A 21,165-nucleotide genomic window follows, 5' to 3' on the forward strand; every position below is an offset into this window, starting at 1 on the left:
ACATCTAGATCAAGGCTCTCCAACATTTGCATTACAGAAAGAAAAACTTATGTTCAGTGAAAACCGCCATGACCTAATAATACTTATAACTGGTTATACAGCAGTGATCGCATCACCCAAGATTACATTAGTGACAATCATATGCAAGATTATTAGCAGTGACCACCCCAGTGCATCAGGCAGGGTTACCAGCAGCATTGTTAAAAAAAAAAAAAAAGTGTTATTAATTTGGATTGCCTCTACATCAGTACTGACTTAAGACACACTGACCTCTGCTATCAAGAAAACTGTTGGGGTTGAGGCCTTTTTCTGCTGATGTCCTGGTGCCCGACCTACTATGGATCCTGAGCAACTTGGCCAGGTACCCCTTTTGCACTTGGCTCTTGGTAGTAATGTGGTAACGCAATAATGTGGTTGAGCAGTCCAAGGCCCTAGGGGTGAGCGGTTGGTGATACAGGAAGGTGAGAAGATCCTGGTGCAAATCCTTCATGCTGCAGGGGCATGGAGACGTCAAGGTAACCTCAGTCCTCCAGCAATGACTCCAACCAGGTGACACGTCTGGCTGGTCACGGTAACCCCCTCTGGCATACAGGTCACTGTATTCTCACAGTACCTGGGCTATGGCCCGCTAGCCAGAGCAAAGTCCTCGGCAGTGGCCCACACTGCACAACACTACATCCTTCATGTAGTGTACCACTCACAGGCACACATGTACCCTGCACATGAATTCAAAATGCATGCACTCCAGTATCCCTGCAGTGGGCTCTTACCAGGCACACACACCCATCCAGCAAATGTACACCACTCTTGCTCTGCGTAGCAATTCACAACCTGATGTAGGCCAAGGGGTGAGTTAAGCACACAGCAGCAGAACTTTGAACGAGTGAGTCCGTAGGTCTCCCTCCAGTGACAAAGGTTAAAGCGGATTTGCTTGCGCCTACTGATCACTACATGGTATGCTGCCACCAGCGTACAGCCTTGCACCATTACAAGGGTGGCGCTTTTGGCACCCCCCGGTCCTATAAGACAGCAAACCATGAGACAGGCCTGTCTCATGGCAAGCACATGTGATCCATGTTTGGCCAAGACAACAAAATCAGCCTTTAGGGATCCAGACATCAGTACAGTTGGCGCATTCAGGACAGGGGTGCACATTAATTACTATGCAGAGAACTTTTCCGCCCCCAAAAAATGTGTTTTGGAAATTCAACGTCAGCTTATCAGTTCTGAAAATAAAGGCACACATTTTCCACTGAAATATGTAATTTTCAGTTTTAAAAACACATATTTCAACCGGACCAAAACCTTTTATATGCTAAAAGGGCTGCATGCAGGGGAGCTACTTTTAGGTAACTGGAGAGCTACTAATAGCTTATGAGTTCCTCAGTTGAGAACTCTAATCTAATTAACATACATACTCAGTGAGAAATAGTATAGTAAAAGTAATCAAGAGGAGTTTAGTTGTAAAAGGTGGAGAAGCAGTAGGTGGATTATAAGAACAGTTTTAAACAAACTGAATGAGAGGTGAATCGTAACTTTGGGCCTACGAGGTCCACTAGCCTTTCTCATTGAGGTGGCTGATGAAGTGGAAAACCTAGAACATCAGATGAATCGCAGGACATCTTCTAGGCTGTTTTGTGATAGTCCAAAGCAGCGAACAGTGTTATCATGCTTATACTTGGGAACCAACAGAAGAGATAGCAGTGGGGGAAGACATTGCATGGGCAGTTGAAGGCAACGCTGAGCAATTTGTAGACCACTTGATCGTTAGCTAAAAGCAAAACAGCTAGAAGTTCTGTTAGCACATGAAAGTTGTGATGGGGAAGACTGAAAGTGTCCAGTGGCTAAGTTTATGACTTTGTCCAGGAGGCAAACAATAACTGCTGTGAGGGGGTGGCCAAAGACTGATCCCATATTCCTGGCAGTTCATAGCCATTGTGTCCAGTGACTGATTTAACTGTGGTAAAGAGCTGACCGCAGCTTGTACAGATGCAGAGTAGTTGAAATCTAGCACAGGTGGCAGCAGGGGAAATTAATGATTGGAGCTGATCTTAGATTCAAAAGTAATTCAAAGAGTCCTTGTATTCATCATCAGTAAACATGTGGATATTAGAGGCAACATTCTCAAAATGTAGCCCACCTCTACAAAAGCCACACAAAGCACAGACAGGCATATAACTGTAAATGGACATTTAATTATTTGGGGGAAGTGAGCAATCCCCTGCTCTTTGTAAGTAAGGCCAACTGTCAAATAAGCAATATCTGCACGGGCTTCCTCCAAGAATGCACCAGAACGTGGAATGTTCCCTCCTGATATTAGAAATTAAACTACTGGATTCATGGGAATACATGCTCTAGGTACATCTAAAAAGTAACGCACAGGGACATATTGTTTGCCCAGAACTAAATGATTTTTGGCAAGTGTCAAAGCTAGGATTTGAAAACAGGTTCAGAGGATCCAAATCCAACAACTGGACCACTACACCACACCTCGGCCCTATGTGTGAACCAATTTTTTTTACAATATGGGAAAGTGAAGATCACGGGCACATAAAAGGGGCAGAGTTACAGAGGAGTGGCCTATTACAAATTTTCCTACAGAGCTTTAATTTGGTCTTGTGTAGGTTGCGTTACAGAGTTCTGTTGGACTTTTAGGCATGAACTGCTGTTAACCAGCTGAAACTGATCAAATTTTCTCCTGTACTGGCACCAGCGCTCATGGGACTCCATCAAGAATTGGTAAAAAGTCAATCTGTTTAAATGGTCTGGTGAAAGGACTATTCATAACTCTAATCAGATATGGCAAGACCGATCTTTCACAGATGCCTATAAAAATAGACCATCGACCCCCTTATCCTAAGGTAAGGTTGCCAATCCTGCAGGAAAAACTGCAAAGTAAAAGAAGTGATTTTGATCCCACGCTGTAATCGCTGATCTGATGACTAGTAGTCAACACCATTTGTCTGTCTTCTTTGGTTTAGATATGCCCTTTTGCTGTGGCTAGTTACAGGTGTGAGAGATCAGAGGGAATGAAGCACAGATGAGAGCTGCCGAACCCCTGAGGCAATACTCCATCTTACCACAAAATTCGGCTAAGAGACTAACAGACGTCTAGGTAAGTGATACATTTTGTAAAACTCTTTAAAGGCAAATGATTTTCCACATCAGAATTTAGATAGAGAATCGAGACACCAGACTTTGATGAGTGTGAGCACAGTATAATCATTGTAGGGTAGATCTTGGTATTTAACTACAGTAGTAAAGATCATGTACATAAAACACAACAGCAACACCTTTGTTTCGGAATCGGGGTGCTGCCATGAATGTTACATCGCTGAATTGAAAGTTTGTGAAAAATTCCAATTTCACACAAAGAATAAGTGTAGCAAGAGAGTCACGTCTATTCAGCAGGAGACTGGGTAGCGTGTAGCATGTAGCTCATAGTACGATTTGGGGCACACTGACGCAGATACATTACTATAGCATGGTGTAGTACCACACTGTCATTTACAGACAGCACGTTTCCCATTGAAATGTCCACTAAGTGAGCGTAGATTTGCAGTTTTACTGATAAATCGATATAGTGCACAAACCATAGTGTGTTGAAATCGGTTCTCAGCAAAGAGCATCACCAAGAAAAATGTCTTGATTTGTTTTGATCCAGTTAAGGTCCTTGTTTCCATCACAATTCAGAATAACAAAAAAGTGCATTGTATACTTTTCTAATAGTGATATAGTTTGAATTATTTGTACAGTTCATGTACAGGTATTTAAATGTAGTTGTGTGTTGGAATAAAGGTATTTAAATGTAGTTGTGTGTTGGAATAAAACGGACAAGCTGGTCTTACAGCCTCTCCTTTCAGAATCCCTGTACCCCCCATTGAAATTGTCACAGAGTTCATTTTACAAAATGCCCTCACTTTGCAGTCAGAGAAAGACGCAAATACCCCAATCTCTTGATAAAAAAATAAAAATCAGCAGTTTGACAGAAGTCATATCCCGACGTTTGACCTCTGTCTTTGTAGACACAAACAAATGTGACACGATAATAGCAAAATGTAAAGGCATCTTTAATGCTAATTCACCCTCTGAACTTTAGCATAGTTATTTTGGCAGCGGTGCTGCACCACCCCTGCACTCCAACTTCCAGCACCTATGCATATTTGTTTGTTGCATTTTACCCGAAATAATGGCACTCATTTATTTGAGCAAAATAAATCCGCACATTTTCCCTCCATTGATTCAAATTCATGCTGGGCACATCAGGTGTTGATTTGTTTTGTAATATCCCGGGGGTTGCACCTGGATGCCGATGTGAAACGAACAACCCCACAAAGCAATAATTGAGATTCTATTGTGCACCTTTCACATTAGATACAACACTGCTACAGACACATTAACCGCCTGAACGATTTTACCAATACCTGAAGGTGGAACCTGCTGACTATAAGGCGATGTCTGCAGAGGGTACTTTAACACAATGAACTCACTCAGTAGCTGATCCACTTGGTCAGAAAATCTACACCCGTTAAGATAACTCAGGAGGTTAAACATTTCTATCGCAGAAACGCACAGTACAAAGTACTGTGCACAGTATACACGTCTGTGGGAAAACTGAAGTAACTGGCATTCATATTTCGTTGTACCAACATTGATTATCATCCTGCGGAGGTCATATGTACTACTGACTTGGGTAATAACACATATTAGTTACAGTGTTTCTTATCAGCACAATTGGTAACAAGTGCCATGTAAACAAAAAAATACAAAAGAGCTGCGTTTTTCAACTCCAGATATAATTTTACATTAAGGCAGCAATCCTTTCAGAAAAACATCCTAGAACCACAGCCCCTGCCTTTGCCCAGCCTTCGTCTTGGACAAATCAACACATTTTGGGACCACTAATAAAAAGGAAACAGGGTACAAACCAAAGTTTTTCAAATCTACAACTTCCCAAAATATTGATTAACATATTATGTTTTTGCTGTGTAATCGCCAAATACTAGTGCCCTTCTGCAGTAAATAGCTAGTATTAATCACTGGAATCAAATGAACAGTGAAATAACGTGTGCCATCATCTTGTTGCCAATTTGGAGAAATTGGGTAAGCAAGCCTTATACATTCTTAAGGTAGCAATTCACAAAGCAAAATGATCAAACTCAAGTGGCATTCTTTATGGAGATTGTTGATACAAAAAAAATATTTTGGAAGTGTTCTGCTAATTAAACGACCCTGACTCCCTCAAAGCGGTCAAAGGAAGTACACACATCCATCTCACACAAAATACCACATTCATAAACACCCATGGACTACTTCTACAATAGACATTCAATATTTAGAAAAAAAGAAAAACCCAGCCAGTGTAAACAGAGAAATTACTGTTAAAGCAAGTTGTGAGGCTTAAGCTCAGAGAGGCCGGCAACATGATTTATTCTACAATATCACTAGACAGTTGCCTTATCGGGCCCTAAACAAATCACGTCCTAAATTATCACAGCCTCATTCATTACCAGGTATTTGGGTGCCGACCATCATGTAATACAGAGTTTCACTTTTGAAGCTCTAGCAAAATGAGGTAACCTCTAAGTGTCGATAGTCATTGTTCAACAATTTGATAATGGTATGACTGATGTAAACTGTACATCAAAAACCATGGCAGAGGTCAGCCTCAGGCTTGGCTCCAAGGACTGAATTCTTCTTTCTCCTTCCATCTTTCTTTCATTCTTTGTCTTTTTTTTCGTCTTTCACACACTCATTCCAATTGCCTCTCGCGTATTTCTTATATTTTCCTTTGCATTTGTAATCTCTTCTATCTAACCAGGTCTGGTTTCATTTCTGCTTCCCACGATGTCACCACTCCGCAGCTCTGGCATGGTATCTATCTTCTTTCTTGCAGTGTAACTATTTACTAGACTTTGCTTCAGTTTTGAGGCATGCAAGTCACAGATTAAAGTTGAGAAGGGCCATTAAGTAATCATTGAATCAGCCCGGTGCCAGTATAGTAGGCGCTTCAATACACTCCTGTCAACATGTCCTAATTCAACCAGGTACAAAGCAAATTAGTAGAAGGTAAGTCTCTGCCACGGAGATAGTCGTCACATGCTTGATGTTAGAGGGTTTCCCATTATTTTCAGAAGGGGCACAATGCTTGTAAAAATGCAGAGGTTTAGACAGAACTGCATCACAACTAGTGCTTAATTTGTGCTTGTTGTTTCCGATGCTGTGCACCAGCACTTATTTTTGAGGGACGCCACATATTTTTCTGCCTCAAGCATTTACTGCGAGAAAAAGACACATATGGGAAATACGGAGGAAGAGAAAAATGAAGGTGTCACAAAGGGGAAAAGCAGAAAGCTGCAAGAGTGAGCGGAAGGGGCAGGGAGTGGCTTTAAATGAATTGAAGAGGCCTGAGATGGCTTCAGGATTACGCTGCCTCCATATTCTGTGTTCGCACATTTAATTGCAGCAGCTGCATGTTTAAGAGGAGGGCTTTGAGCACCGGCACGTTTTTATTCACAAATTAAACACTGATCACAGACATGACATTCCCTCCTTCTTCATATATATAATTGTAAACAAACATAGGGTTACAGGGACTTTATAATTCGGTTGACGTTTTACCAATGCACAACCATAGAAACTGAGCATTTATAGTTATACTTATGTTAAAAAACTATAACTTGTGACCTAAAGTTAATTTCCTGCACGAGTTATAGTTTCTTCAGATTAGTATAACTATAACTGCTGAATTTCTATGGTTTTGTATGGGTAAAACGTCCATCTTACGATAACGTCCCTATAACCTTTGGTTTTTCAGTGAATCTCTATGGGTTTTTTTTTTAAGTAAAGTAATATCCGCATGTTAGTACAACCACCGCCAAACGCGGTCACTGGCCGTGTGCAGCGGGGGTTGGCCGCAATTCCTGCCTATGGTCAGGACCTGCGGCCAACCTACCGCCGCGCATGCACTGCACAGCGAGGTTGGTGAGAAAGTCGGTGTTTTTTCATTTTTTGGGGGATCTGCGGATCCTTCACGAGTTTACACCGGGGAGCCATGCTGAGCACCAAGGTAGATCTGCTGATCGGCAAAATAATATATATTTGAGAAAATGTTGGCCATGAGGGGTCCCCCAGGCCCCACCATCTGTCCTCTGGGGTCAGGATTCATCTATCCTGACCCCTTAAATGATTCTACAGTTTATTTTCATCTCTCCCAGGGCCGCTGCAAGAAATAAACAGTAGCTGCAACTTTCCTGTCAGGTTGCGCCAGCTAATCAGGGCCTTGCCTTTTCTTACGATTGGACCCACGATGGATCCGTATCCCTACATATACAGTTTTTTTTCCTTTAATAAGTCCAAAACTACTGAATGAATTTACACTAAATAATAACAAGCATTTTCAATGCAACGGGTCTCGCATTTGCTCGCGTTAGAGCTATTAGCGGTGTAAAGAAAAACAAAATGCAGCGCAATCACACTATGTAAAATGCAGCGCAATGGCGCTGCGTGGAATTTAAACAGATAAAGTAGTCCGGACCCCAGGCTCAAAACATCGAGCCTCTTATGTTTCTAGTAGGTTACCGGTGCTGTGTAGGCGGGCTAAACACCGGAAAAGGCATGACGTATGCATGCCTTTCACAAATGGAAGCAAGCGGATTTTAAAAGGCAAGCCCACGAACCAATGTAAGTGACTGACGTGACATGGGCATGGTTTGAAGCCCAAAGAGAGATTACTGAATGGACTGAGCGCTTTGAGCTCGCCCATAAAAAGGACGCTTTCTCAACCAAAATTTGGTGTGATTACATTCAGCAGTTCCGTCTGTAGCCATGTCTACAAACTGCAAAATCCTTATAGACTTGGAATGAAGAAAAAGCGTTTTGGGACCAACCCTTTTCTCAGTCCCCGCTTGATGGATCACCCCAGAACTTTCAACACAGCAATTGAAGTGGCAAACTAGTTTTAAAAATTCAGTAAAGATTCGTCAAATACGCCAAAGTTATAAGCAAAACAAAAAACGCTTCTTCTATGGGAAAAGTTGGCCCTAACTATAATTGCCAACTGGCTATCGCCAGTAGGTAATTAATTTATATATATGGTTTATAGCCTAACAACTTTACAGAGGCTACACCCTAGGGCCTTGAAATGTACGAATGGACTATATACACACACAAAATCTTCACATACAATGAAGGAATTGTGCACCATGTAGGGCTTTTGACACCCGGAAAATTAAACTCAATTTAAAAAAAGTAGCCTGTATCACAAAACGAGCATTTGTTGTAGCACTTTTCCCCATTATGTACATGTTCTATGAAAGAAAAGCACGCCTAAGAAGACAATAAAAGAAAACCGAGGTATAGAGATACATTCAATGTAATATAAATATTGTTAATCTGTTTCCTTGACAGGCATTTTCCAAGGGTTTTCCCAAATGGTTCAGAACACAAGATGTCTCACTTTATATCTTTAATAGCCTGAAGAGAATGTTACACAGATGGCGGTGACGTCTAGTTAATTACTATAATGCATGAAACCTGAACTCCTGTATAGTGGGCTAACCGAGGACCATTAAGTTGCATAACCGTCAACTTGTCCCTCCGTTTGGATGGTAATTATCTGCCTTCCAATTATATTCATCCTCCTAAAAAGGAACTTTTCCTTACGGGCTCCAATAGGGTCAAGACCTTTACAAATATGCACCATTCATTCTAATGGGGCCACCCCGTTAAATACACACTTTACCCTCATTCTTGAGGAAGCAAGTTCAGGGATATAAAGCTGCCAAACAGTAGATGCCACTACAGTGCCTGGAAGAGAAACAAAACCACATGGAGCCTTATACAGACAATCCGGGTTTCTTCATTCATACATACCGGCGGCGCTCTCGTGCTGGTTGGCTGTCCGCTCGCTGGCGGGCTCTGCGGTGGTGGCACCGGACGCCTCGCTGAAGCTGGCCTCCGGCACGCTGTCCCGCGAGCTGAAGCGCACCCGCGAGCTCGAGCGGGAGCTCACCTCCGGGCTGGTGTCCGAGAAACCGGGAACATCGTCGAACTTGGTGGGCGTCACGGTGAACCGGACCGAAGACATCTTAGGAGGCATCTAACGGCAATTCTCCCTTGTCACCCAAGTGCTGCTTTTGAGGGTGACAATTAAACGCGATAAAAACCTAAAAAAAACGCTGATCCCCTCTACTGTGCTAGTACGATGGTTAAATTATCGAGAAAGCAATAAAGAGGCGCTCAGACCCTCTGGCGGTGATGGTGAGAGGAGGCTGCAATTGGTCCAAATGTAATAAAAGATCACGTTAAGTTCTTTGACTTCACATCTATAACACCAAAATGACCAGGTACATAAACACCAAGAATTAAAAAAAAAAAGAAAAATAATGTCCAAAAACTGGCCGAAAGGGATGGCGACTGCCTTTTTTTCATAGACGTACTCGTTATATATACTACCAGAAGATATGCGGATTAATACCGACGTGACCGTATATTTAAAAAAATACCTATATGTCTTTTTTTCCGCATTAATGTTTTTTGGAAAATGAATGAGGCCGAAGCGTAAACAAGATGAAGTCCTGATCCAGTCATGCCAAAACGTCCTGAAAAAGGCAGGGGTTTTCTCAAGGATCTCACCTACCGCCGCCAAACAGAAATGAAACATCCGATCATTGCTGCCGGGCTTTCGACTGTACCCGGCTTCGACAGATGAAGGACACTAACGGTAAGTGAAGTCAGAACGTAACGAATCGGGGAGCTAGTTTATAGTGATTAACATGTTAAGGGGCGGTGATAGGCGGGCTTCTCGACTAGCCCGCCCCCTAATTCTTGTGATTGGTGAAAACAACTGTCTTGCCCCGCCTATCCATCATAATTAAAAACGTTCTATGCCTTTGTGCCGGGATACGCTGCCCCTTTTGTTCTATCCCGGAAGTTATGGACCAGTCGCGCGTGGGCCGGTGTATCTTCCGGAGTGTCTGCGTAGGCTTCAAGAGAGGTGTAGTTGGAGTGGCTGTGTAGGTAGCTTTCGGACAGGGACCCCGGAAAGCCACGGATTCATACGCCCGTAGAGTGAACTCTGCTTGTCAGACAGATCAGGGCAGTTGTCCACACGGAGTGCAGGCTGGGCAAGGTGGAGTGTGTGCTTAAAGGAAGGGGTACGGGAGTAGACCAGCCATTGTCTGGCAGGGTCGTAGCTGAAAAATGTCATTGCTCTTGTGCGTCATTTGTAATTTTCAGTATGATTGTGAGTGGCATTTCAATTGTGCAGGTGCGACACTGTAGGAGGGAGAGGAAGACGCCAGAAAATCAGGAAATGTTTTTCTTAAAGAAAACAAGTTTATTCTCCGAGAAGAAAGACCCACGACAGCAGAGGCACGACCATCCGATCCGAGGGTCCGACGCCAACTGACAGGCTCGGAACCTCGAACACGGATTGTCAAGCAGAGCTGCCTGGAAGGAACACAAAAACAAAAGGAAACATTGCGCGAGAGAACGTGCGCGTGAGGCAGAACGGTGAATACGAAAAACAACTAACATAACAAGCATTTAAAATATAAATAGAAATACATAACCTATTACAACACCTCCCTCTCATAACTAAATGACAAAAAACAAAGTCAATTCATTATGAACTCATCAAATCTAGAAGGCATTTTGATGGCACGTTTGTGCTTTGTATTTTGTTCTTTTTCTCCACATTCCCTTGTGCTAAACTCTACATCAGTCTCTTGAGTTATAGCATTGTCGGTTTGTATGACAGTACTTGTCAAAGTATCTGGAAAAGTCTGTTCCGAAGTAGATGGCATGGGGTCAACCCGCACACAATTTCCATTGATGAGAAAGTCTGATGAATTCGAGCTATTAGCACATGAAGGAATGCCTGAATCTGGCTCAGAGTAAACTTTACTAAATATTTCAGTTTGTTGTTTAGATACTGTAACAACGCTGTTCTTATTCCACCATCCCTTCCCTTCTAACAAAAGAGAATTTTTGTTAACCTTGATGACTTTAACAGGTAAAGAGAACTTGGATTCCCCTTTCAATGTTTTATAAGGTTTTCTGATTAGAACAAAGTCCTGAGCAGCTATATTAATATCTTTAACCTTGTGCCTGAAGTCCTAATTTTCTTTCTGTACCATCTGTTTCTTTGCAACTGTAGATCTTAATTTATCCAAGTTTATCAAACAATCATTTCCTTCCTTATGCTTCCTGTTCTGTAATAGCCATGAGGGAGTCAAATTGGTAGTAGCTTCTCTCCCTCTGAGAAGTAAAAAAGGAGTAAGTTCCGTAGTAGAATGAGGGGTGGTATTGTATGCCCAGATTTTTTCCTGGAGGAAATGAGCAACATCAATGTTCATGGCAATAGCTGTTTGTATACCTTCTTTTAAGATGCGGTTGGCCCTCTCTACCAAACCATTAGATGAGGAACTATAGAGTGCCACTTGTGAGTGTCTAACACCAAATTTCCTGAAAAAAACTTCCATTTTATGACATGAAAAATGCACCCCATTGTCAGAAACAATAGTAGTAGGAGTGCCTTCAACATGGAAGAGTTTCTCCAGGAACTTCATAACAGATTCAGAGTCAGCTGACTCAACAAAAGAGTAATATATCCACTTTGAATAGTAGTCAATAAGTACAATGAGAAACTTCATTTCCATAGGTAAAATATGGAAAGGACCAGAAAAATCAATGGCTAAGCTATCCCATGCTTTCTTTGGAAAAGGAACAGGATGCAACGGTTTGGTAGTATTCCTCCAATGTTTGTCTGATACAACACAATGTTCACAATTATCAATAAAATGTTCAACTTGATCATATAAACCAGGCCACCAATAAGACAGTTTCAATTTTTTAAGTGTGGCGGAAACTCCTAGGTGACCTGCATGAGCAATTTTGATAATTTTATGGCGTAGATCAAAAGGTGGAATGAATAGGTTTCCCCTCATGCAAACCTCATTATTGTATGACAATTCCCCTGACACTTGTTTAAAAGACCTCATGACTTTATCAAGTGTTTTCTCTGCGGGCCAACCACATTTGATGAAATAAGCTACACGAGACAATGTTTTGTCTGAAAGCATGGCTGTTTTCCATTCATCCATAGTAACATTCCCAGCACAAGCTGAAACAGCTTCTATTAAACCAACTACACACTCATCCTCCTGACAATCCAGCTCATTACCAGAATTCTCTAGTGGCATGCGAGATAGACAATCAGCCCGAACATTCAAGCCCCCTTGGATGTACTTGACAGTTAAGTTGTATTCCTGTAATTTGGATAAGATACGCACTAAGCGGGCAGAAGCCTTTCCCAAGCCATTACCACTAAGTAAATAAACCAACGGTTTGTGATCAGTGAATATGTCACATTTCCTGCCCCATATATAAGTTTTAAACTTTTCAACAGACCACGCGCAAGCAAGGGCTTCCCTTTCTATGGTACTATAGTTTTTTTCTGCATCAGAAAGAGATCGAGAAGCAAACGCAACAGTATTCTCCCTACCATTGACAATCTGCCCAAAAACAACGCCTAAACCTTTTAGACTGGCGTCTACTGTTATAAAAGACTCACCACCCGAAATAAAAGGTTTAAGTGATGGTGCTGATAACACTAAATCTTTGATTCTTTGAAAAGTAGTATGCACCTTGGTATCCCAGACAAATTTCTGTCCTTTCTTGAGTAAAGACCTCAATGGTTGTACAATCAAAGCATACCCGGACACAAAACGGGCATAGTATTCGCAGAGACCCAGGAAAGAGCGTAAGGCATCTTTATCACAGGGTGGAGGAGCATTTTTAATAGCTTCTAGATTACAAAGTTTAGGTCTTATTCCTTCCGCTGAGATGGTGTGGCCAAGATATTCTACTTGTTCAGCTAGAATCCTGCACTTATCCGCTTTGACAGTCATACCATGAGATTGCAGAATGTCGAAAACTTTGCCTAAAAGAACAACATGCTTTTCTGATGTGACACTATGAACTAAAATATCATCCTGGAAAGCTACCACATTATTCATCCCACTGAACAAAGAATCCATCATTTTTTGGAAAACGGAGGCTGCGGACGCCAGGCCAAAAGGAAGTCTGCAATATTTATACGCCCCAAAAGGAGTAATAAAAGTAGTGAGAGCTTGAGATTCCTGACTTAAGGGTATCTGATGATATGCTGAATGTAGGTCAATGGTAGAAAAATACCTTGAATTCCCTATACTAGCTATGAGCTCCTGTATGTGGGGTAGAGGATGACAATCTACTAATATGTTTTTGTTGAGTGACCTCAAATCAACACATAATCTCAAGTCCCCTGATCTTTTCTTTGTGAGAACAATAGGTGAAACCCACTCAGAAGAATCTGTGGGAGTAATTATGCCTTCAACCATTAATTTGTCCAAAAGCTCTTTCAACTGTTCTCTAATACTTAAGGGTACTGGCCTGACTTTGTGAACCACAGGTAGAGCTTCTTTTTTAACTTAATACTATGTTCAAATCCATTTACGTTTCCCACTTTGTCTTGAAATACCTTAGAAAATGTCAGTTTAAGATCACTGAAAACTGACTCAGAAGATACCACTGACAAAACAGAAGTGGAGTTCGTCGGTAAGTTAGCTAACATAATGGGTGTACCATGACCCGGGCGTAGAATAATACCAAGCTTAGCTAAATCCCTCCAACCAACAATATCTCTACCATTGACGGCCACATAGATTTTAGTATGTATTAATCTCCCTAAAATAGACAAATTTGACCAAAAATACCCCAATAAGTCTATATCCTGATCACCAAAAGCCTTTGGATTAATATCCGGACACTGTAACTTAGGAGGATCTTGCCATAATGCATAATAAGTCCTGTCAGCAATGATGGTCACAGGTGCCCCAGAGTCTGCTATGATCATTAATTGCTTCTCACCTATACTGGCCTCACAAAGGGGTCCTTTGATTTTCCCTTCGTCAAAACTTTGATCCTTGTGGGTACCAACAGTCAACACAACATTGGAAAGTCTGTTCATGCATTCGGAAACATCATTCTCTGACTCTGCAGTGTAAACATTACTGACACGCATTTTGGATGTATTGATACTGGGGTTAGATTTAAATTTACCCATTCTGCATACTTTTTGGAAATGACCAATTTTTCTACACTTCAGACATCTTTTGTTCAGAGCAGGACAGGAAGAGCAATTCCCTAAATGATTATAAGACCCACATCTAAAACAGGCAGGCATGCTCATATTTTGACTGAGATTTCTCTTACTTCTCTGGGATTTGTCAGAAACGGTGCAGACAGTATCTTCCTCTACCAGCGAGCTAACACCCATGTGATGATTCAAACTAGATAGAGCTTTGGAAGATACAATGGACCTTTCAATACTTTTTGCAATATCTATGGTCTCTAATAAGGTTGGGTTTCGGCACGCCAGAAGGCGTTCTTGTATTTTTTTTGAAAAACAATAGAAAACAAATTGATCTCTGATGTAAAGATCAACATTGTCACCAAAATCACATTTGGCTGCAAGAACACGCAAAGTAGCCACATACTCCTCTACTGACTCATCAGCAGCCTGCTTGCACATGGCAAAGTTAAACCTATCTAATAAAACACTGGACTCATCTGCATACTGCTTCATCATTCTAGCTTTTCCCTCTTCATACTCATTCCACAACATAGCATCGGAAAGAGGAGGAGGAACAGGTGGCAAATTGTCAAAGACACGTTGCCCTGCTACACCTAAGTGATTAAATAACAGGGCCATTTTCCTTGCAGGAGAGAACGCATGGGCATCAATGGCTACAAGGTAGTTCTCAAATATTCTTAACCACTCTGACCACTTCAACTCTGGCTTCCCATTTTTTTGTAAAAAGGACGGAGGTTGGACAACATTTTGATAGGAAGCCATCGCAGGAAAATTTGATAAATCTAAAACACAGGCGTGGCTAAAACTATAGCTGTTTAGATAATAGGGCACAGAATACAACTGATGACAATTATAATAAAGCACATCTTCTACTTGCCAGCAACAAGTAAATCAAAAAAACTAAATTTCCCCATTTCTGGCAGTGACACAGACGGCAGGCAATACATATAATACTTTCACAAAATAACAGCAGAGTTTAAGTACAGTTGCTATGAAAACAATGTCTTCTAGGTAAAGTGTAGAGATTCAGTGCCTGTGATACCAGGTTCACTTTTCCTGTAGTCTAGTCGTTGACAATCGATGACGCGCGACGGCACATTCATGCAAGTTGTTCCGGTGCCAAGACGCGCACAGTTTGAATATTAATGCGGAAGATCACAAGCAGGACGACGTGCGCATGAAGAAACCTGGAGAAGCCTATTCCCTGTTAACATCAACAGCACCTTCAAAGTGAAGCTGAAAGACGTCCGCGTTTCCTCTCACGACAGTTCACAGAAACAGAGCCAGCTTTTTCTTTGCGCTAACGCTCCGGTGGACAAAAATCTCCAGAAAATCCGCTACACTCCTCTGAGGTATGCCTTGCGCTAACGCGCCTGTCAGCAAAATTTCAAGGAGAACAAAAAAAACAAGAACTCTCACACTCTGAGAAGCCTCTGCGCTCCAGTCAGCAAAATATAGAAGGAGCATATAAGTCGGTGGGTCCCAAATACATCTTCTGCCCCACTCCTGGTACCAAAGAATGTAGGAGGGAGAGGAGGACGCCAGAAAATCAGGAAATGTTTTTCTTAAAGAAAACAAGTTTATTCTCCGAGAAGAAAGATCCACGACAGCAGAGGCACGACCATCCGATCCGAGGGTCCGACGCCAACTGACAGGCTCGGAACCTCGAACACGGATTGTCAAGCAGAGCTGCCTGGAAGGAACACAAAAACAAAAGGAAACATTGCGCGAGAGAACGTGCGCGTGAGGCAGAACGGTGAATACGAAAAACAACTAACATAACAAGCATTTAAAATATAAATAGAAATACATAACCTATTACAGACACCTTGTCAGTTTATCACGACTGACGAGAATCAGTCAGGTCCATGTAACCTAATCACATTTTAAAATGGATCCTTGTAGTGAGTTATCTTAATTGCCCACTTGTCATTTCTCTTTGAGCAGGGTTGCATCATGACATAGCAGATGTCGCGATGCAAGCCTGTTCTATTTTGTCAAAAGAACGTTAGCCTCTTGTTGCTAGACGAGAGATTTTTAGAGGCTTCTCACCTGGATGACGGAGACAGCCGTGATTCTAGTATTTGCTTTATTTAAGAAAATAAACAACTTCCTTCCTGGCATTTCGTTTGAAGAGTTCTTCGGCTGTGATAATAGCCTGTACCACAATCCCTTTATTTAGTAGCCAGAGGTGTAGTATAAAGCCATCTTTAAAAAAATAAATTATACCATGTGAGCCATTTTCTACATTACATGATAGTTCGGATTATGCACTAGACATGATAAAACACGTTCCTCTTTGATGTATATTTTGTGTATTATGATCAGGTGAAAGTAATACTGTACAGAGAAGCTTTGGGAATCTAATCTGTTACTTAACAGGTTTGTAAAGTACACAACTCATACCTGCCAAAAGACCGGAATGAGACGAGAGACTACGATTTGTGAAGCCAATATGGCTTTATTTTACCTGTATCCAGCTTGAAACTGACCCTTGTTCAATATAAGTCAATGGGGTAAAAAACATTCTCAAACACTCACACTTTACTGTTGTAAAATATTGAGATATATGAGAACTGCTACAAAATGTAGCGTTCCAGTGTTGGGATCCTGTTTGGAGAGGAGGTAACAGATCTATAGGGCCAGTAATTAAATTAGAAAAGAGAGGTTTTGAGTTGTTTTCTGAAGATTCCTTTAGTTGGGCTGTAGGAGGCTGGCCCTCTATGTAGTGTGCAAAATGTACAAAGTGCAGATTGTCAAGGCAACCACACGTTGGTTTACAGAAAACTAGACCACCTAATGCTCTACTTTTTATGGTTGCTTGGCCAAGCAGGCTGATCTTGGAGAAGTGCAAAGCATTTTTCTGATGGATACAACTACCTGTGGATTCCTCACCTCATGAATACTCCCATGGCGCCAGCATTCGACGGAAATCTTCTTACTAGTCTCTGCACGTCGACGAGGACGTCACTGTCTCGCACGCGACGCCGTCTGACGTCATACAGGCAATAAGAGGTCCTCGACGACGTGCAGACGTCAGTTCCCTTTTTTCCGTGCATTCGAAACGGTTATCTTCGAGGGAGCAACTGTTACTCTTGCGGTTACAGTGTATATCTTGCTGCGTACTCTTTCTCTGTGGAAATAATGTCGCAGAGAAAGTCTGGATTTAAGCCTTGTCGTGAGTGTGGAGGCAAGATGTCGGTGACGGATCCTCATTCCGATTGCCTTTGGTGTTTGAGCTCCGACCACGACGTCTCGACTTGTGATTCATGTCAGCACATGAATCCGAAGGCCCTTAAAGAACGCGAGGCGAAGCTGTTTATGGCCAAGTCAAAGGAGAAGCATCACAAGAAAAAGTCTTCTCCAAGACATCGGCGTCATCGAGACTCCCGGCGCCGTAGAGAATCTCGGCGTCATTCAAGGGAGGCTCGTTCCAGGTCTCCGGATCGGCGCCGAAGAACATGGGAGGTCAGCCCCACGGTGACGCCGCATCCTTCGACGCCGTTGCCCTCTCCGGCGTCTCCAACTTCGCCTGGACAGGCGTCGGTGATTGAGGTATTGGAGCCTCAAGTGTTTTCTCCGGCGCAGACGCCGAGGCCGGCGTCGGGGTCGCCTCCGAGTCAGGCACCCCAGTATCCGGCTTTTCCCACCCCTGGAGCCGATAGTTCCGCATTCTTGAATGCGATGTATGCCATCTTCCAACAGATGGCTCCAGGGGGTGCTCCGGCTGGGCCTTTGGCCTTTTCTTTGGGTGATCCTGCGCCTCTTCGGCCGGCACCCTTTATGCCCTTTCTCCCGTTTGGGAACGTGGGCTCGGCGCCAGTGTCGGCGCCGGTGGCCGCTCCGGTGGCTTCGGAGGGATTGGCCCCAGGGATTTCCATCCCGTCGACGTCGAGATTTCGGCCTGTGACTCCGGTGGGTCCATCCGTTTCAACTGCTCTTCAGTCGGCGCCAAAGTTACCTGTGGCGCCGGATGCGGCGTCGGTGGCTTCGGAAGATCGGCGCCGATCTCCGACTTCGGCGGAGGTATTGTCGACTCCGCGGATTGAGCAACGACTGCATTCAAGGAGGCGTGCTCTCCGGGTACTAGAAGAGCAGGAGTACCAACGAGCCCTAGAGGAAGGAGAGCTAGAGGACTCGGGTGATGGGCTGCGTGGACTGGAGTCGGCCAGTGGGCTGGACACTTCCCCTGAGTGGGACCTTTCGTCCCCGGGGGAATATACCGAGGAAGCTGCTTCCTTTCATACAGTGGTACGGAAGGCAGCTAGTTTTTTGGACCTGCCTTTGCCGGTGGTGGAGGCGAAACAAAACCTTTTGACAGAGGTGTTGCATCCGGCCTCAGCCGCGGCGGAGCCTCTATTACCTTTTAATGACGCTCTGCTGGATCTGGTTTTAGAGGTGTGGAAGAAGCCGGCATCTTCCCCAGCAGTTCACAGAGCCGTGGCCAGGAGGTATCGGACGGCTCCAACTGATCCTGGTTTCCTATCTAGGCACCCTACGCCGGAGAGCTTGGTTGTGCAGGCCTCCTGTTCGTCCAAGTCAGCGCCTGGTTCTTTTCCGACGGTGCCTGGGGACAGAGATTCAAAAAAGCTGGAGGCGCAGTCGAAGAAGATTTTTTCGTCCTGCAGTCTGGCATTAAAAGCCACCAATGCAACCTGTATCCTGGGGAGGTATATTCATGCTCTGATGGATGACATCTCCTCTTCGTTTACAGAGCTTCCCCAGGGTCTTTTTGGATCTTGTCTCTGATGCCCAGGCTGCTGCGACCCAAATTATCCAGACGGGACTGGATACCACCGACTCGGTAGCCAGAGCAATGGGCACAACTGTAGTTGAAAGGAGACAGGCCTGGCTCCGTAACTCGGGCTTTTCGGCAGATGTACAGTCCACATTGTTGGATCTCCCGTTTGATGGGGACAAACTGTTTGGGGCTAAGGCTGATTCGGCCTTGGAACGGTTTAAGGAGAGCAGGGCCACGGCTAAGTCGTTGGGACTCCAAGCTCCTTCTTCCACGGCCTCTTCCAGATTCTTCAGGAGGTTTCGTGGATTTGGGCGTGGCTCTTCCTCCTCTTCCTTTCGGGGAAGATATCAGCAACCTGCCTCTTCCCATCCCTATAGATCTTTTAGGGGGAGGGGTAGGGTCCGCACCAGGGGAGCTTCTCAGCAGCACTCTGCCTCTTCCTCATCCTCTGGCGGGGTGCAGCAGGGGAAGCAGCCTTAGGCTTCCACCATTTCCCACTCACTCCTCTCCTGTAGGGGGAAGATTACAGCATTTTCTCACCAAATGGGAGACTGTTACGTCGGACACTTGGGTTCTCAGTGTTGTGGGAAAAGGCTACACCCTTCCCTTTCGGGAGTTTCCGCCCCTCATCCCGCCCCGCCCTTCGTATTGTTCACAAGAACACCTCCTGTTGCTAGAACAGGAGGTAGAAGTCCTCCTTTTAAAGGGCGCGGTGGAGTTGGTCCCGGAGCAGGAAAGGGGTCAAGGAGTTTACTCAAGGTATTTCCTGATTCCCAAGAAGGATGGTCGTTTGAGACCAATTCTGGACCTGAGGATCTTGAATTGGTTCCTCAAGCAGGAAAAGTTCAAGATGCTGACCCTAGCACAGGTGCTTTTGGCGTTGAACATGGAAGACTGGATGGTGTCTGTCGACTTGCAGGATGCTTACTTTCATATCCCGATACTCAAGTCACACAGGAAGTATCTCCGGTTTGTGGTGGGATCGCAACACTACCAGTTTGCGGTCCTTCCGTTTGGTCTTACTTCAGCACCTCGAGTCTTCACGAAGGTGATGTCGGTGGTTGCGGCAGAGCTCAGAAGGAAGGGGATAGCAGTATTCCCTTACTTGGACGATTGGTTGATCAAAGCCAAGTCCCCGGAGCTTGTGTTGCGTCATCTGCAGTCAACAACCCAGTTGTTGTTCGACCTGGGCTTTTCGGTGAACGAGCCCAAATCTCACCTAGAGCCCTCTCAGCGCCTCCTGTTCATAGGGGCAGTACTGGATACAACATTGGGTCGGGCCTTTCCTCCACCTCAGCGGATTCAAGATATTCAGGATTTGGTTCCAATGTTTCGAAATGGAGCGGTAGTTCCAGTCCTCAAGGTCCTTCGTCTGCTCGGTCTTTTTGCCTCCTGCATTCTGTTGGTCACGCATGCTCGCTGGCACATGAGGGCTCTTCAGTGGTGCCTCCGAAGGCAGTGGTCTCAAAACAGAGGGGATCTAGAGGGTACTGTCAAGATCTCCAGAGATGCTGCTGTGGATTTGAAGTGGTGGATTGCAAGCAACAATCTTTCACAAGGAAAGCCGTTCCAGCAGTTGCCACCAGTGGCCACAGTCATAACGGATGCTTCCACTCTAGGGTGGGGAGCTCATCTGGGGGATCTGGAGATCAAAGGTCTTTGGTCTCCAGAGGAACAGATGTTTCACATCAATCTGTTAGAGTTACGGGCTGTACGTCTGGCTCTCAAGGCCTTCCTCCCTTCCCTTCGTGGTCAGTCGGTACAGGTCCTAACGGACAATACTACCACGATGTGGTACATAAACAAGCAGGGAGGAGTGGGGTCGTACCTTCTCTGCAGAGAAGCTCTTCGACTATGGTCCTGGGCAAAGGACCATCGGATTTGCTTGATAGCAAACCATCTGGCCGGAGTTTTGAACGTGCGTGCGGACAGTCTCAGTCGCCACTTCTCGGCAGACTACGAGTGGCGTCTCCATCCAGATCAAGTCCGTTTAATCTTCCAGAAGTGGGGGTTTCCTCGGGTAGATCTGTTCGCCACTCGAGAGAACGCGCATTGTCCGTTGTTCTGCAGCCTTCAGTATCCGATGCAGGAAGCGTTGGGGGACGCGTTTCAAATGACCTGGTGCGGCCAGTTGCTTTACGCGTTTCCTCCCATACCCTTGATTCCTCGAGTATTGAGGAAGATTCGCCAAGACCGGGCTCTAGTAATCTTAATAGCTCCGGATTGGCCAAGGAGGGTGTGGTACTCCGACCTTCTCCAACTCTCAACGTGCCCGCCGCTCCGT

The 21,165-nt window shown here is 44.2% G+C and overlaps 1 protein-coding gene across 2 annotated transcripts in view; it reads right to left on the bottom strand.

The window, feature by feature from the left end:
• The window catches only part of SLC12A6 (solute carrier family 12 member 6), an 830,972-nt gene extending 821,236 nt beyond the window's left edge, over positions 1-9,736 (bottom strand). The window contains exon 1 of one of the 2 annotated variants that reach the window (XM_069238301.1): positions 8,875-9,736. In XM_069238301.1, coding sequence (XP_069094402.1) covers positions 8,875-9,100 — 226 coding nt within the window. In that variant the 5' untranslated portion in view covers positions 9,101-9,736. The remainder of the gene's footprint in view (positions 1-8,874) is intronic. The other variant, XM_069238300.1, reaches the window with a different exon arrangement.
• Between the last annotated feature and the right edge of the window lie 11,429 nt (positions 9,737-21,165).

Source organism: Pleurodeles waltl, chromosome 6, assembly GCF_031143425.1.
Source record: "Pleurodeles waltl isolate 20211129_DDA chromosome 6, aPleWal1.hap1.20221129, whole genome shotgun sequence".
NCBI classification, from domain to species: domain Eukaryota; kingdom Metazoa; phylum Chordata; class Amphibia; order Caudata; family Salamandridae; genus Pleurodeles; species Pleurodeles waltl.